The sequence below is a fragment of the Chenopodium quinoa genome, unplaced genomic scaffold (assembly GCF_001683475.1).
Source record: "Chenopodium quinoa cultivar QQ74 unplaced genomic scaffold, ASM168347v1, whole genome shotgun sequence".
Classification (NCBI taxonomy): Eukaryota; Viridiplantae; Streptophyta; class Magnoliopsida; order Caryophyllales; family Amaranthaceae; genus Chenopodium; species Chenopodium quinoa.
In genome coordinates, this window is record NW_018744633.1 from 5215616 (window position 1) to 5231996 (window position 16381).

The 16381-nt window shown below is 34.0% G+C and overlaps 2 protein-coding genes across 3 annotated transcripts; both read right to left on the bottom strand.

Annotated features, from left to right (window-relative positions):
• Positions 1 to 61: 61 nt before the first annotated feature.
• On the bottom strand, positions 62 to 3896 carry LOC110701240. Its single transcript, XM_021878853.1, has 8 exons — positions 3711 to 3896; positions 3537 to 3567; positions 3049 to 3290; positions 2400 to 2436; positions 2053 to 2300; positions 1662 to 1698; positions 1315 to 1562; positions 62 to 1165 (listed from the first exon to the last, which is right to left on the bottom strand). Exons 1-8 carry the CDS (start codon positions 3729 to 3731, stop codon positions 530 to 532), a joined length of 1500 nt encoding a protein of 499 aa, XP_021734545.1. The 5' UTR covers positions 3732 to 3896; the 3' UTR covers positions 62 to 529.
• Positions 3897 to 5901: 2005 nt separating this feature from the next.
• LOC110701241 (polycomb group protein EMBRYONIC FLOWER 2-like) lies at positions 5902 to 15808 on the bottom strand. Of its 2 annotated transcripts, none has more exons than XM_021878855.1 (15): positions 15661 to 15808; positions 15155 to 15316; positions 14995 to 15050; positions 14157 to 14221; positions 14009 to 14061; positions 12269 to 12322; positions 12125 to 12184; positions 11209 to 11255; positions 10986 to 11098; positions 9670 to 9928; positions 8641 to 8689; positions 7125 to 7208; positions 6864 to 6943; positions 6627 to 6716; positions 5902 to 6530 (listed from the first exon to the last, which is right to left on the bottom strand). In XM_021878855.1, exons 2-15 carry the CDS (start codon positions 15278 to 15280, stop codon positions 6392 to 6394), a joined length of 1275 nt encoding a protein of 424 aa, XP_021734547.1. In that variant the 5' UTR covers positions 15281 to 15316; positions 15661 to 15808; the 3' UTR covers positions 5902 to 6391. The 2 variants fall into 2 exon arrangements, with proteins under 2 accessions (XP_021734547.1, XP_021734546.1); XM_021878854.1 differs by having other exon boundaries at positions 15155 to 15360.
• Positions 15809 to 16381: the final 573 nt, after the last annotated feature.

Below are 16381 nucleotides of genomic sequence, written 5' to 3' on the forward strand. Positions count from 1 at the left end.
ATGATTTATGAAGTATTATCTTCACAATACTTTAGGCCTAGCAAGTGTTAGAATAAGAGAATTAGAGGAAATAATATCTTCCTTGTATATACAAAAGTATAACCAAGCATTCCAAGAGCATACTGCCTGCTCTCTTGCCATAGAATTACAGGCTATCCAATGCACAATGTCAACTGATTCTTGAAGATCATATTTCCTTGGAAGTCCTTCTCATATCCCCATACACAAATCATTATGCACGGTCCTTTCAGAATGTTTGCTCCTGGGCTGATGCAACCATTCAAACCGTTCCACATTTGAATGCGGGACTTCAGAAAGCTTGCTTTCCACTGAAATAAGAAGGCGCATACAGTGATGCAGACAATAGTATCACTACCAATCCCACATTTTGCACTCAAGTCTAAATGTGTATCTTGCAAAATTTTCATTTTTGATCAAATATTGTATTACTGCTAGAAACGCTTATCACACTGCATTACATATCATCAGATGGTTCAGACCTGTATATCACAGTGACAGTAGCAACAATTTACATCTTATAAACCCATCTTTCAAGTCGAAGCTGCTTCAGAGGAGGTCCAGTGTTTGGTTTATATCTCTGTGGGCATTTCCATTTCCCAGCAACCTCTGGCACACGAGAATAGTCAAAGTTAGTTGTTTCTTTAAGGACCTCTCTTCTCAACTTTTTATTCTTTTGCCCATCAGAAGAATAAAGCGAATTTACAGGAGAATTTTCTTTGTCGATCCTTGGTCTTACTTCACTCTTCATTGAACTTAACCGATTTTCAGCAGATATGTATTCTCCTCTTTCCTTTGGGATACTTTTTGAATATTCTTCTCTTGGTTTATGATTAAGCGAGATCCAGCCAGAATCATTTTCAGCAGCTAGAAACTTCTTTTCCGTCTTCTCTTCAGCAGTTTCAGTACATGCCCTATCCCTACAGTAAGAAGCCTTTGCAGGTGATCTCAAATGGTTTATGCTGCTCAGCTGCTGCTCGTCTTGCTGTATTGGTAAACTATGTTCATCTATAGTTCTTTCCCATGCAACAGATTTATCAGGGAAGGTATTATTTAATAATTTTACTTCTGAAGTTCTTTGATCAGAAGTTCTTTTAAGACAAAAACTGTTCTTGAGAGACGAGTTACTACTTTCTGAACCATCCTCCTGCACATTTCAAACAGAAAATAGAGGAATTGGTCACTTGGTAAAATATTTAGTAGTGACATTCTATGAACTATTATGGACTGATTTGCAATAAAAAAAAAAAAAAGGACTTCCTTCTAAGCAAAAGTTGGGATAACAACTTGCAATACCTGGGGAACAGAAGGGTTTTTGTTCTCCTGAACTCCACTAGGTCCTGTAGTTGTCTCCCTGCAGCTAAGTATCTCATCTTTAAATTTTGTTACAGGCAACTCCTTTAATTGATCTTCCCTCTCTTTGTCAATCTCTTTCTTATTCCCAAAAGTATAACCACTTGAAAATGAAACATCAAAATCAGCGCTCTCTAAATTTGGAGACTCGTATACATAACTTGAGAACCATTTTGTGATGTCAGGAGGCTCTGAAGTGCACATGCAAGAGCAAGAGTTTTAAATTATCAAATCAATAGTTATAACTTATACATGAAGTTTCCATGATACAACGAGAGACAAGAACAAACCAGATAGAGGTGAGAGCGAGTCTGGATAGGATGGAACCTATAAAAGAAAGAGGAAGATTAAGACCAAACTAATACCTTCTACAAACCTATAGTACAAGAATTCAACAAGTAATAAGATTGTACTGGACTTAAACTGGTAGATCTTAAAACTTCAGTAACGCATAATTATGTTATTGTGTACCAACAAAAGACATCCTTAATATACTAAAATCACAATATCACTCCAGTGCATATTTTTAGTTCACTTTGTTTCTGAATATCAAGTAGCCAATATAATTCCTCAAGTGTAGCCATATATAGTAAGGTTTTTTTACAAAGGCAACTATACAACACTTTCTTACAGACTTACACCTTATGGGTGTTACAAAAGCCATCTCACGCAAGAGCATACCTGGGGAGTAGAAGGGTTTGTGTTGTTCTCAGCTCCACTAGGTCTTGTAACTGTCTCCCTGCAGCTAAGTATTTCTTCTTTGACTTTTGTTACTGGAAACTCCTTTACATGATCTACCCTTCCCTTGTTAGCTTCTTTCTTATTCCCAGAAGTACAGACACTTGAATGTGAAACATCAAAATCAGCACTATCTAATTCTGGAGATTCATACACATAACTTGAGAACCATTTTGTGATGTCAGGAGGCTCTGAAGTGCAAATGCAAGCATAAGGGTTTAATTAGCACATCAATAGTCATATCTTAAATGTGAAGTTTGCTTAATAAACAAAGAGGAATGAGCACAAACCAGATGAAAGTGAGAGCGAGTCTGGATTGGTTGGAACCTGTAAAATGAAGAGAGGCAAATTACAGACCAATTTACCTTCTACAAATCTAAAGTCCAAAGGTTTAACAAGTTGTAAAATAATACTGGAGTTATACAAGTACACCTTTAAATTTCAGGAATGCAGAACTAAATTGTTGAATACCAACAAAAGACTACCATTTAACCTATTTATTCCTGAAGTAACCAAATTATTCCTGAAGTAAACTGTAGCCAGATACAACAGTTGAACATGCGGTTTAAGCCTTACAAATAAAGCTATCCTCGTGACAAAAAAAGATGAAACTTTTATGCAACATGACAAACATTAATCACCCAATTCAAATAAAGTAATTTTTATGTGAGTTGATGTCAAATTGGCGACCTTTTGAGTCACTAAGTCTGCTGACTGTTGTATACAGCGAATACACCTATTTTATACAAGACATACTGTTGTCAGGAACTCAGGACAGATGCATAAACAACTGTAAATCTGTAAAGGAACTTTCATTTAGATTTCCTAGATAGTCAAACAAACATTTTTTTGACAAAAGGTTATCCCAAAAAAACCTACCATGGTCCTTAAAACTATTTGTATAAAGGAAATTAATAATTCAAAAATAAATCAGAATACCTCAACAGCAGGAAGAGTTGGAGAATCATGCTTTTTAGCTTCCTCGGTGGATTTACAAATGGCGACGGAGAGATTTATCTTTGTGAAATCTTCACATGTTCCTTCATCTTCAGTCTCACTGTCCTCAACATACAATCCCCTCTCTTCATCATCCTTCTGAGATAAACATAAGTCTTCATTTGTGTCTAATTCAGGAGATTGGTAATTGTAACTTGAAAACCACTGCTTTATGTCAGCAGGCTCTGAAATCAACCAATTTTTGGCAAATTAGATTAATAACAATTTCAGCATTATTCAGCAGAAAAATGAGAAATTACCCAACAAGAGAAAGAAAAAAATAAAAATAAAAACCCACAAATTTTAATTAAAGGTACCCAGAAATTAAAATAACTATAAATTAATTCAGAAAAATGATACTCCCACAGAATAAAATTAATAATTATGTCAGCTAAGCAAGATTAACCCCAAAATTTATAAGAAAAAATCACCTGAAATTTCGGAAATTGAAGAGCCTGAAACCTGGGCAAAGATGCAAACTTTCAGATGATTTAATAGAAAATTGCAAACATTGAATTAAACAAAAAAAAAAAAAAAAAAAAAAGCATGATAAGAAATAAAGATGAAGAATTTGATATGGGTTTTACAGATTAATAACTGAGTACCTGAGATCTGGGATTTTTCATAGCATATGAAGCTTAAAAATTCAAGTTATTTGTGTGGTATTCTCACTCTGGAATTCTCTCTCCAAGTTCCTTTTTCAGTTCTGTACTTCTGCCATTTCTTTGATACTTTCAATTGAAGAAGACGAAAATTAAATTTTTTGAATTAGCCCGGTATAATAGGCTCATTCGCGCCATTCTGTTTGTCTTTGACAATTCTCAATTTGCGGGTTTCTAAAATTAACTACTATGTAGTTTTTGGCCCGGAAAATGTCCCGAATCATGTAATAAAATACAAATATAGATTAATTTAGTTACATTTGTTTTTTTTTTACAACCAGTAGTTACATTTGTTGTAAATAAAGAAGTAGTCCAGTACATCCGTTAACTATTATTTGCAACAAAGGGGGTGTTTGCAGACTCCTAGGCAAAATTTGTTTGTGAGAGTAAAATGGAAAGAGAAAAAGTTGGGTGCATGTGATGAGGAGAGAGATAGAGAGAAATGATTACCTAAAAAGGAAAAAAAACATTTGTTGCACATAATAGTTAACATCCATTTATAGTACATGTTGCAAATAACCGTTAACGGAGGTAGTATTTAAGTAAGATAAAAAAAAGATGATCTAACAAACAATGGAACAATATTGATTGGTGAGTTGAAAACAAATTTCCGGTGCAATCAAGGTGCTCAATTGTATTTGTCGACAAAAATTGTAAGGTTAACACACGACTTCCACACAAAGACACTTTTGAGTGGAAGGTTTGAGTCAAGTAACTTATGGTCTTATGCCCAATTGAAAATGTGTTTAGACTATTGTGCTTGATGTATTTTTTAAGTTTAAAATTCAGAAAAAGGCTTCTACTATTTATAAAGGAACATAAAAGAAGAGTCTCAAATATCAAGGGAGGTGAATAATCACCCTAAACACCCTATTAAAACGGGGGTTAAAAGAACTATTCAAAAAATGACATTGCACCACATCATCTAGAGATCCTTTCAAGTTAATGTATTGATACCTCATACTTCTTTAAGGCATTTTGATTTTTATTTAGGGAAATAGAGAGTTTACTTGGAGATCCTTTCAAGTTAGGCAATTACATAATTTGAAAAAAAAAAACCCAAGGATTCTTCCTTCTATTAAATACATACTTCATGGATAACTAGATCTCGTGCATACCTAGATTGAGTTTATTTATTTATTTTTATTTTTATTTATATGTATTTCCATTGGGTGAATTCAAATAATGCCTTGTATGAGACTATGAGTCTACAAGAATTAGATCGGTTTCCTTAGCGCAATCTGACATATATCATCTTCATTATTCTTAAACAATATATCATTCGTTATAAATAACATACAATAAAGAAAATGGAACTATGAGCAGGCCCGTTTTCGAGATTTTGGTGACCTAGGGCGAATCTATACATTGGGCCCTAATTAACTCGTAATACTTTTAAAATTAAATATTAAGGGTATACACTATATATATATATATATATATATATATATATATATACACACAAAGATAATTAAGCAGCCTCAATTTTGATTTTTAATCCACATGTCACATACTCACATCTGAAATTAAAAAATACGGAAGAAGATCATTGAGTGTATCTCGAATTAATGTCTACAAAATTTTTAGAAAAAACTGGATTTCCTATTATTAATAATAAGTTGTTATTGAAAAAAAAATTTAATAAAATAAGTAGAATCACATGATTACTGTAGATACCATTGCTATTATTCTATCTTTAAAAAAATTCTGATTCTATGCTAGCTTGGGACAATAGTCAAACAAACTTGGTTCGTCTTATTCTAAATTAATTCAACAGATTTACATACTTTAATTTATCGAAATTGTAATTCAACTTATAAACAATGCAAAAATATATTATAATTACAATTAAAAAAAGGAAATCAGATATAAAAATTTATAACTTAAAAATTCAAGGGAAAACAAAAACAAAAACCTTTTGATCAGAGATGTTCAACAATGGAGTAATGAATTCATCATTAATTAAATAAGGATTTGATTTTAAAAGAAATTGAATATGAGTTGGATTTAGAAAGAGTAAGTAGAAATTTGAGGACAGAATTAATTTCAGTAGGCATTGGAAACTAAAAATACATTGCGAAAATTTAGGGTTGAAGAACTTGGGGAAAAGAAGAAATGCTTTAAATACACTGTATTTTTTTTTTTTTTTTTTTTTAGGCTCCTAATTTTTACCAGTATAACCATTTTTGGGCTTTCTTACTTTGGGCCCTGGGCGGTTGCCCCACCTGCCCCGCCCCAGCGACGACCCTGACTATGAGATAGAACATTGATTGAGAGCATCAATGACAATCTTACATTGTAGCTCCTGGGTCTATAATCTAACAATGGGTTAATAGAACACATGAAGATTAAAGAGTTTGATACAGAAAAAGAATGTGGTCAGTTGATAAATAGCATAAACGCGTACATATTATTCTGGTAAGTTATATTTAGAATCAATTATTACATTACTTTGGATATGGAAAGCCTCTACTAGTCTAACTTTATAGCTCAATTGCCTACAGAGCGCCAACAGTCCAACACCCCTTCTCCGGATGTAAACGCTTCTCAAGACAAAGGAATGTACAGAATAGAGGCCAGATGATACCCTAACTTTTGAGCATAAACACATCATCTCCTTCAGCTTATTTTTGTTGGTGTTTGAGCGAATTTCCATCAGTGGAAGCTTCATCTCGTTTCTCAAGAAGTATGCTGCAATTATTCATAATACCGGCATCAAGAAGACCATGATTCCAGAGTTTGATCATAAAAAACCTCCAACACCTGAGAAAAGAGGAAAGGAAGAAAGAAAAGACGATTAATTCCAAGGGCATGGTTTGTCAGATACTATCATATTGAACAAAATGTAATAGAACTAACCAGAAAAGAGCAGGCGATTCAATCAACAACTTGCCATGAACTTTCAAAAATGCTTCACAAGCCCAGGGAACATGACCATCAGCCAGAACCCTATTCCATGAAAATTAATAAGTTAAGCAAAGCCAAACAACAAAAGCATGTAAGCATTACAAAACTAAGTCATAAGAGTGCCACGATGCAGACATGCACAATGTAAAGAGATTATGAGAGCTAAGAGCTGCATAAAAAGTGTTCTACCTCTGCTGTCGAACAAATGAGTTCCACAGATGCATTAGGTGTTTCTCGTCTTTGGTCACATCAACAAAATCATCAAGCATCTGCAATGCAAGGCAAATAACATCTTACAGTTTAGTGAGCAAAGAGTACCAAGGAATGAGGTACACAGTCAGGGATTTAAAGAATAAAGTAGAAACAAAGACTAACTGTTCACAAAATTGTCAAAATTGATAATCACATATTCATATAAGTGATTTAGAATAATAAAATAGCCAAACATACCCTTCTGTCTTCAAGAGCAGCAATGTCATTATCTACTTCATCCTCACTATCTCTGTCTGACAATACTTGTTCCAGAGCCATTGGCTTAGGATGCAAAAGGGAATACGTCAAAATTATCATCATGATATATTTGAAGCATGATACAAATACAAGTTTTTAAATGTGAAGTCCAAGAAATTGACAGTCAAATAAGAAACATTTTGAAGGAGCTGCAATGACGATTCTGTATTGAAAAAACAGACTTTAAAACAATGCTTGCATTACTACACAGGGGAAAAAAATTACTGTATCCATTAAGACAGAGCATAGACTTAAAAGAGAAAAGGGAGATATAAAAAATTGAAATCCTTATCACTCTCATTACTAGACTTTATCATTTTCTCCACCTTTACTGGCATTTCCTTATTGAAAACCCAAAAGTAAACTGGTACCATCAGGTATAGGAAGTTAAAGGCACTTGAATTGATAAAACAAAGGCAGAAAGAGTACCCTCAGCCAGTTAAATGTCCAAGAACCTACAACAGTTGGCAGAGTTACATAATAGATAGAGCAAAAATTGAAAGTTGACATGGTCCTGACTTCAAGTCTTCAATCAACCAACTGGAAGCAACTAGAGCTATCACAAGATGAACCAATCCATGAAACCAATCTATAACCGACAGCGACCTGATCCAAATTTACCTGAGAAATAGGCACCTGAACCCGAACCCACTTTCTATATTAATCCCAACACCCTATTTGACCCAGAATCCGAGATTCAACTCTGCATTAAAACAATCCAAATCCTATTGAACATTTTAACCCTTTACAACTCTGCAATCAACTGAACAAGACAAAAATCCTGGTTCAGCCTCAACTATATTGATTCAATCCAGGCCGACCCAACAAAAATTTAATTCAACCGAAAGGTCTGAAACCTATTATTGACTTCATTAACACATCACACAACCCGAGATAATCTAAACACAATCTAAGAGAATCTGAACATGACCCAAGATGATCTGACTAAACCTGTCAGTAAACCAAATCCAATCTAACTCGCTATTGCCTAGGATTTAAAACACAATTGTCCATCTATCTACCATGATTAAAAAAAACTCCACAAGAAGATAAATAGCATATACCAATAATTTTTATTTTGAGGGGATTAATCTAGAAGGCAAGTGCTAAACTCAATTAAACAATATCCCACTTCCAACCTGAACTAAATCAACCAAACCCTAATAAACCCAATTCAAGCCAAAATCAAAAACTGATCCAGCTTCATCCAAAGTGACCCCAACTGATCCTACTTTGACCCAAACAACCACCCTGAAACAGCTTGACCAGAACATGATAGAATCCGACCTGAACTGAACACCAAATACGACAGCTCTAGGAGCGACAAAAACATTTATGTTTTATGTATCACGCTTCCATTAAATTGGAACTTATAATGTTAGTATATTATAAATAAAAGATCAACTAGAAAAAAATAAGAATCTTCATAAAACACAGCATGATTTCTTAAAATTACCTGAGCTCGGTGAGAATGATAAAATTGCCGCTTCTGCAGGAGCAAAGTGCTGAAAATTAAAGAAAAGGAACCAATCAATTAGACTGGGTAGATATATATGATGTATCCAATGAGAAGAGAACATTCTAGGTAATAAATGAAAAGAGTTAATATAAATCATTAGCTTTGTTATAAATGGCCAAGCTTACCTCATGTAACAAAAAAGTAACTAGATTTCAGAGTTTAGGAAAAAACAAAAAAATTATAACTACAATGTTACTTTTAATTTTATTTATACTGCCCCCATCTACAACCGGCGACAATACTCTCTCACAATGTTCAACCTGAAGTACAGTCCAGTATCCCACTGACCTTGGACACGGCACTAAATATTAAATCTAACCCCCACCCCCTATTTTTCCCCAGCAACACCAATGCTACGATCTCAAGTTCTCAACAGTAAGGATATCATCAACGCGGAGAGAGGAAATGTGAAGGTTCAACAACGAAGTAGAGTGGGGGAGAAGGGTAGGTGTGAATGTGTGATACTATAATCTCGGTAATATACTCATTTATAATTAACATAATAGTTGATATTAATTCTTCTCATTTCTCACCTAGAGATAATATCAACAATTTTGCTCCATGATACCACTCGGACCATTTTGGAAAGAACATGAATGTATTATAGCTCCAACACTAAATAGGAATGCCTTGGATGATTTAATAAAGTAGCCTATTTGGGGATTACTACACTAGAGACGCACAATATTCACCAATTCTCTATTGAGTAATGATTAATGAACATGTTTCTACGACTACAAGTATGCCCACTAGCCTAACCAGTTTTATACTATCTATCGTAAAGCCACAATGCATCAAGTCAAAGAAAATGACTAGCCCTAGCTAAGCCAGCCTCCTGGGACCCCACCTTATAACCAAACTTAGCCAATAGCTACATCTTGACATCAAGAAAGACACTTCCTTAAAATTCAGATAACTAAAATAGCAGGAAAGTAGCTTAAATATCACATTTAACAATATGCATACCTTCTAGGCTCAGTCCGCTCAGATGAAAGCTTTCTTGACTTTGCAGCCGGAAGCAGCGTCAAAGACATCATCTTGTCTGCACATGTGCTTTGAACACAGTCTATGTCTTCCAGGGGCAGAGCTCTAGCTACTGGAACCCCTGGATTACTGTTGGCCGCAACATAATCCATGCCATTTGCATTACCATTTTCATAAGAATAACACAACTCTCCTGTTCTTGGATTATGTGACATTGGACAGGCACTTGGATCTTTCTCACCTACAACACAATTTAAACAAAAGAAGTCATACAGCTGCGTATTTCTTGGTCCAAAAAATGATATTAAATACATGAAGATTATATCAAAGGATATAATTATACATTCAAATGCTGCAAAATGGAAAAACAATTGATAAATAGGATATCAAACTATCAAAGTATTGCCGAAACAAACTTATGGACTTCTTTTAAAAAGAGTAATGAAAATGTTATGAGAAGAGTTAACAGACTACATACTTTGCTACAACAATAACAAACGAATGAACAAAAGTTAACAGATCATTCTCTCAATACCTAGTACTTGCAGGTACAGTCAAGAACAGCAGCAGCTCAGAATAATCTGCCCATGGCAGAGTTTAGAAAGAGAATATTCAAGATACATCCCATCCCTCCATGATCATTTGAGACTAATAATGAGAGTTTTTAAAGGACCCATTCAGAGAAAGTTTTCAAAACGAATATAACCGTATACAACGTTCTGGATATAAGAGAATAAGACCATGTTCAGTTTTTTGTTTTTTTGTTTTTTTGTTTTTTTTTTTATTTTTTTATTTTTTTTTTAAAATAAAATAAAATTGTACATTTCTCATTTCACACTTGCCAATGCATCATTTCAATCACTAATATTATAATTTACCGATACGCAAAAATATAAATATTTTATATTATGAAAGTGTAAATCGAGACGAATCTAACAAGATCTTACACGACTATTTTTCCTTAACAATAAATCATCAAAGCTAGTCAAAGAGAAGTATATAAATAGTGTAAAAGTCAAATTTGACTAATGAAGTATAAATAAGATAGGAACATAGGGTGGTAGGAGCCTCAGAAAAGGATTGGTAGTTGACTCAAGGAAAAGACAAATGGACAGATATAAAGCTGCTCTTCATTGAGAAAAAGAATTATAAAAATAATTAAGCAGATCCTACAGCAAGAATTCAGTATCTACTAATTGATTACTTCTTGAAGATAATATACACTAGTATCATCTATTAGTTCAGATATTCACAAAGTAAATAGTTTACATCTTGCAGGAATCTAAAAGAATGTGTACCCTCATTACTCCCAGTGGCCAGTGCAGGCAAGGCTGATTCCAACACATGGGGATATACATATTTCCCATTCTCATGAGGATCTTCTGGACGTTTGCGCTTTCGAGGCCTTGAACTGCTCAAAGATGGTTACTTTATAAGTAATGTTAGCAGAAGGGCATCGTCCAAAAGCTGCAAGCGGCAATGTTAAACTGCACAAAAGTCGCAACCTGCAGCTTAACTTACCAGAATCCAAATAATTGCAATCGAGGCTCAATTCCACCAGCAGTACTCTGCAGCAATGACTGATAATACTCAGAAAACTATGTAAGAAGAAAAGATTGAAAAAAATTTGGAATCAAAACACACTCTCACTTGAATGATGTAAATATATCGTAAAAAAATTGACTGAATACCTCTCATTCTTAGTGCTTATTTGGTTGGAGGGAAATCACAAAGGAATTGAGATTTGTTTCAAAATGCAACTATGATGTGTTGTTAGTACATTGGTTGGAATTAAAAAGGGGGAAGCGACTAACCCAACCCACTCCTTGCCTCCTTGGTAAGTCACAAAATCCCTTTTACGACTTACTTTCTCTCATTTCCCGCTCAGGTTCATTACAAAAAAATGTATGTGATAAAATTAGTTAGATAACATGGAAAATAAATCAAGTTTACTTAACAAAAAAATGTATGTGATAAAATTAGTTAGATTACATGGAAAATAAATCAAGTTTACTTAAAAAAAACATAGGAATCAATCCCTAGGAAATGCAAATTCCATATAGCCAACCAAACAATTCAAGCTAAATCTCTAGGAATTCTACAAGGGAAGTTTTTTCCCATGACTAAATTGTGCCTTTTTTAGTACAAAAAAGCAAAAATCTACCATGACTTATATATTGCGAGGTAGGTTAGCATCTTTTCTCAATGTTCTTATATAAAGCCTATATCCCACGATTCCAAGAAAAGTTTAGGGGCCCTAAAATTCTATAAAGACAACCCAACCACCCCAAAGTACAATAAGCAACAAACTACTGAAGGTTGCCCCACAGTACTACCTGTTTATCTACTCTAAACTAGAGGGAAAAAAAAAGGTTTATGAGAAATGCTTAATAACAATCTTGGATATTTAGAACAATAAGAAGAAGAATATTCTGACCTCTGAATGTAGTGCATCAGTTTTGACGGAGACATTAATGGCTCTATACTTTTCGGTCACCTAAAAATGAAGTGTGATACATCAAGCAGATATTAACGTTCAAAGTTTCAATTAATGCAATAGCATTCAATTCTAGTAACTAACCCAAAATTCACATTTAAAAAGGTCATGTGACGTGATCAGATGAGAACGGAGACCCTGCAAACAGAAGATCAAAGTTGCAGTTTTTGTAAGAGCAGTAGCTTACAGCTTTTAGAAAACAACGTACTGTGAGAAAAAAAGAAAAAAAAAAAAAAGGGAAAGAGAATTACAAGTAGGCATATGAATACATGTGAACTATATAAAATTTAGCAAAGGTTGTTAAACACCTGAAACTCTGGTTTATTTTATGGTTCTTAGATCTCTTCGGGAAAACTTCGCCATCACAAAGAGAATACCAACATTCAAAATTTATCAATTGACTAAAAGTAAAACAACCAGCACAAATTTCTTTTTCCAACAAACTAGAGCGTAGTTTCCCATCAAGACCACAGGTGGGGATAAACCGCTAACTATAATGCACTACTGCAGTAAATTTCTAAAACAACTTTCCAATACAACTTCACTAAATAAAGACAATTTCAGACACCAAGTTACCTCAATACCTAAATTGGCATCTCTGTGACTCTATACTAGATCCCATCAGTATTTGAAAAGGCGCGCCTAGGCGCAAGGAGATCAGAGGTGAGCACTTAATTAGGTCTGGGCGAGGCGTTTTGAGTTAGGCGCACAAAAAGTGACCGAGGCGCACATGAGGCAAACTTCAGCGAAATTTTTTTAAATGCCCATATACTGCGCCTCACTTCAAAGAAGTAGGTGCAGCAGAACCCCTCTCGCCTTAGTGCGCCTTGAGCTTGTTTTTATACATTGGGTCCATTTCACAAAATTACTCAATGACCCCCCACCCACTCCCCAAAGAGAAAAATTTAATAAAAGTCTGTAATAAATCTCTCCACCATCTCAAGGATACCCTAGCCAATTCAAAGAATTATAGAAGTATAGGAGAACATAATCCAACCAAGACTACATAAAATGATTTAACTTCCATGAAATATTAATCCTCATTACCATTCCCTCCTCCACCTAACCATTCTCTTAGGCCTTTTTTGGTTGAAATGATTTGGGTGGAAAAGAAAAAAAAAAGGAAAGGGTTTTAATCGTGTTCCCATGTTTGGTTGAATATATGACATGAGAATTCAAAGTAAAGGAAGAGAAGTTGGAGGAAAATTCCTTTACAAACTTTTAGCTTTCCTATCCTCCCAAAATTAGAGGAATTCGACTGGAAAGAGAAAACTAAATGTTGTATATTATAAATTTTAAATCTCTTCCCTTCCGAGCCTTCATTTCCTTTCACTATCCAAATATTTGAAAATAAAAACACCTTCCTTTCCCTTCCATTCCCTTCCCTTCCCTTCTCTTCTTTTCTTTTACTAATATTGAACCAAACAAAGCCTTAAGACTGATACCATGATGAAGCAACCTCATTAAGGAACCTTCAATCACTACAATTGACACTAAGATATCTTTATTGTGTCTAATTTTACACTAGATCTTGTCTCACACCCCACCCCACCCCACCCTCTATCAGCAAAGGACAAAGTCAGTTAAAGTTTCTCACAACTCACTAATATCTACTTTCTCCAATGCCATCGCCAGTAATCTTATGAGATAAAGTAGCACGAGGATATTGGAAAAGCAAATTTAACTCCAATCAAAAATTAATTCAGCTCCATTCTTACAACTTATCCAGAACCAAGATACATGTAGTTTTGTGAAATCAAGTAAAGTGAGGTGGAATTTTCTATGTTCCTTAAAATTGGAATCAAAGAACAGATTCATACATACCTTGAAGCTGCCACATCTCATCAGACAAAAAGGACATGAAAACTGTCTAGTAACTGCACGTTAACAAGGAACCAAATAAAGATTCCTGATTAATAGAAAAATTAGACACGGAAGTAATAAGCAAGATATTTTAAATATAGAAGCACACCTTCGGTCTTTCTAAGCAAGTTGCTGTGGTCTCTATAGTTGAAAATTACATTTCCATCCATCAATCTACACATAAAAAAGCCATTGATTTTTTAAAAATAATTGTAAAAGAATAACCTTGAATTTACATATTATGTTTCTCTAGTTTGCATCAAAATTTTAATTTTCTGGCAATGGTCTCTAAAAGAGTTTTTTGAGCAGTTGAGAAGGATTTAGAGTTACTTAGTCTTATCTAATCTTTCATTGCATTTCCTTAGTTAGGCAATATAATCTCCTCTCAATCAGAGTAGGGGATTTTTTTGTTTTGACACACACACACACAGGAATGATTGTTAAAGGCAAAGAATGTTGAAAGAAACACATACAGCCAACTTGAGAAGAGACATTTTCCTTCTGTTTCCCCATTCTCTCCTTCCTCCCAAATTATTTCTTCTCTGTCTTTCTTAAGTCCTTCCTATATTTACATGTTTAAATTCCCTTTTCTCCTTCATCTTAGAATTTTTATTTCCCTTGTCTCTCTCTTTCCTTTCTCTTTACACATTCTTACACTTAAAACCCCTTTAAATTGAACATCCATGCATGTATCTATCTACTAATCCGCACATTCCTTCCAGCAATTCATACCCCAAACCTTAGCGAAGGCATCCTTCTCGGATGCCAAACTGGCCAAATATAGCCACAACACTCTTAGATATGTTCGATGATGTAACTATCTGCACATTCCTTCCAGCAATCTAAACCACAACATTTAGTGGAGGCATTCTAAGATATGTTTGATGGCTACAATTCACTCTAACTAAATAATTTCAACTAACAAAAAAAGCAATACAAGATCATACCCTGCTTTCCATTTTGCCTCAATTTTGTAGTTCAAGCACCTAGGAAGAAATGAAGGCTGCACAAAAGTGAAAAACAATCAAATTAAAGATAATACACAACTTAATGGAGCTAAATTAAGCAAAATTGGTAATAAGTTTTGAGTAATTCTCCCAACATTACATTTTGATGAGCTCGGCGTTGAAGTATATTATATAATTCAACTGGTTTACAGTATACTAAAAGACATTCTTCTGCAGCAACATCCTCTTCCACCGTTACACATGGACATGAGCTTTGGTGACACATTGAATTTGAACCGACACGATCCCAGCAAGGCGACAACTGCACCAACATATCAAAATACGCAGATCCACCATGTATAATCACTATAATTATCATTTTTTCCAGTTAATCAAGGCTTCTAAATAATAATACAGCTGAATTGTATGAAATTAGAAATTCAGGCTATCAAGATCTAAATGTACTCCTCTAATTGTAATTCCAATTTCATAATTCCATCCTAACAATGAACAAGTGCTAAATTGGCTTGATTATCTCGAAAAATCATGTTAAATTCTTGCAGTATATATAACAACCAATAACCCTAAATTGATTGTACTGACAATTGAATTAACGAAACCCTAGATTGTGAAATTGATATTCGATGATTATATAGACTATCTTACCTCAGAAGCTGCTTCAATGGAGGAGAGAAAGCTCAGAAGCCGCTTTCAATGGAAGAGAAACGGAGGGGGTGCAGCTTACACGAGAAAAAGACTCTTAATTTAGTCCGTCCTTTTTTTTTTTTTTTTTTTTTTTTTTTTTTTTTTTTTTTTTTTTTTTTTTTTTTTTTTTTTTTTTAAGTTTGTCTCGTATTACTTTTGGCTGTAGGAAATCAAATTTTTAATCACGACTACTATTTTATATTCCGGAAATAATACTCTCTTTTAATTTTAATATAGAGTAAAAAATGACTTTAACCCATAACACATAGATAAAGATACTTATATATTACAAAAAAATTATCAATCACTCACAATCTATAGTCTATACTCCGTAATATGTCTCATTTTCGAGTTTCTTGATTTACAATATAAATCATAATAAATACCCTGAATCAGTTACAAGTTACATAAAATTAATTACAGTGTATAACTTAATCAAAATTAGGCGACCCAATCCTTAACGTTGTTGCAAATGAAAATTCCAACCTAATAAAATTTGAAGTGTTTCATTTTACTTTTGACTCAATATTTTGTTAAGAATTTTTGTTGGGTCCCCAAACTCATCAACCCAATTTTTATCACTATTTTTTCATTTGCATAAGATATTGAGCAAATGACTATGTAGCGAGTTAATTGAGACAAAAGAAATAACAAACTTACAATAATCTAAACATGTTCAAAA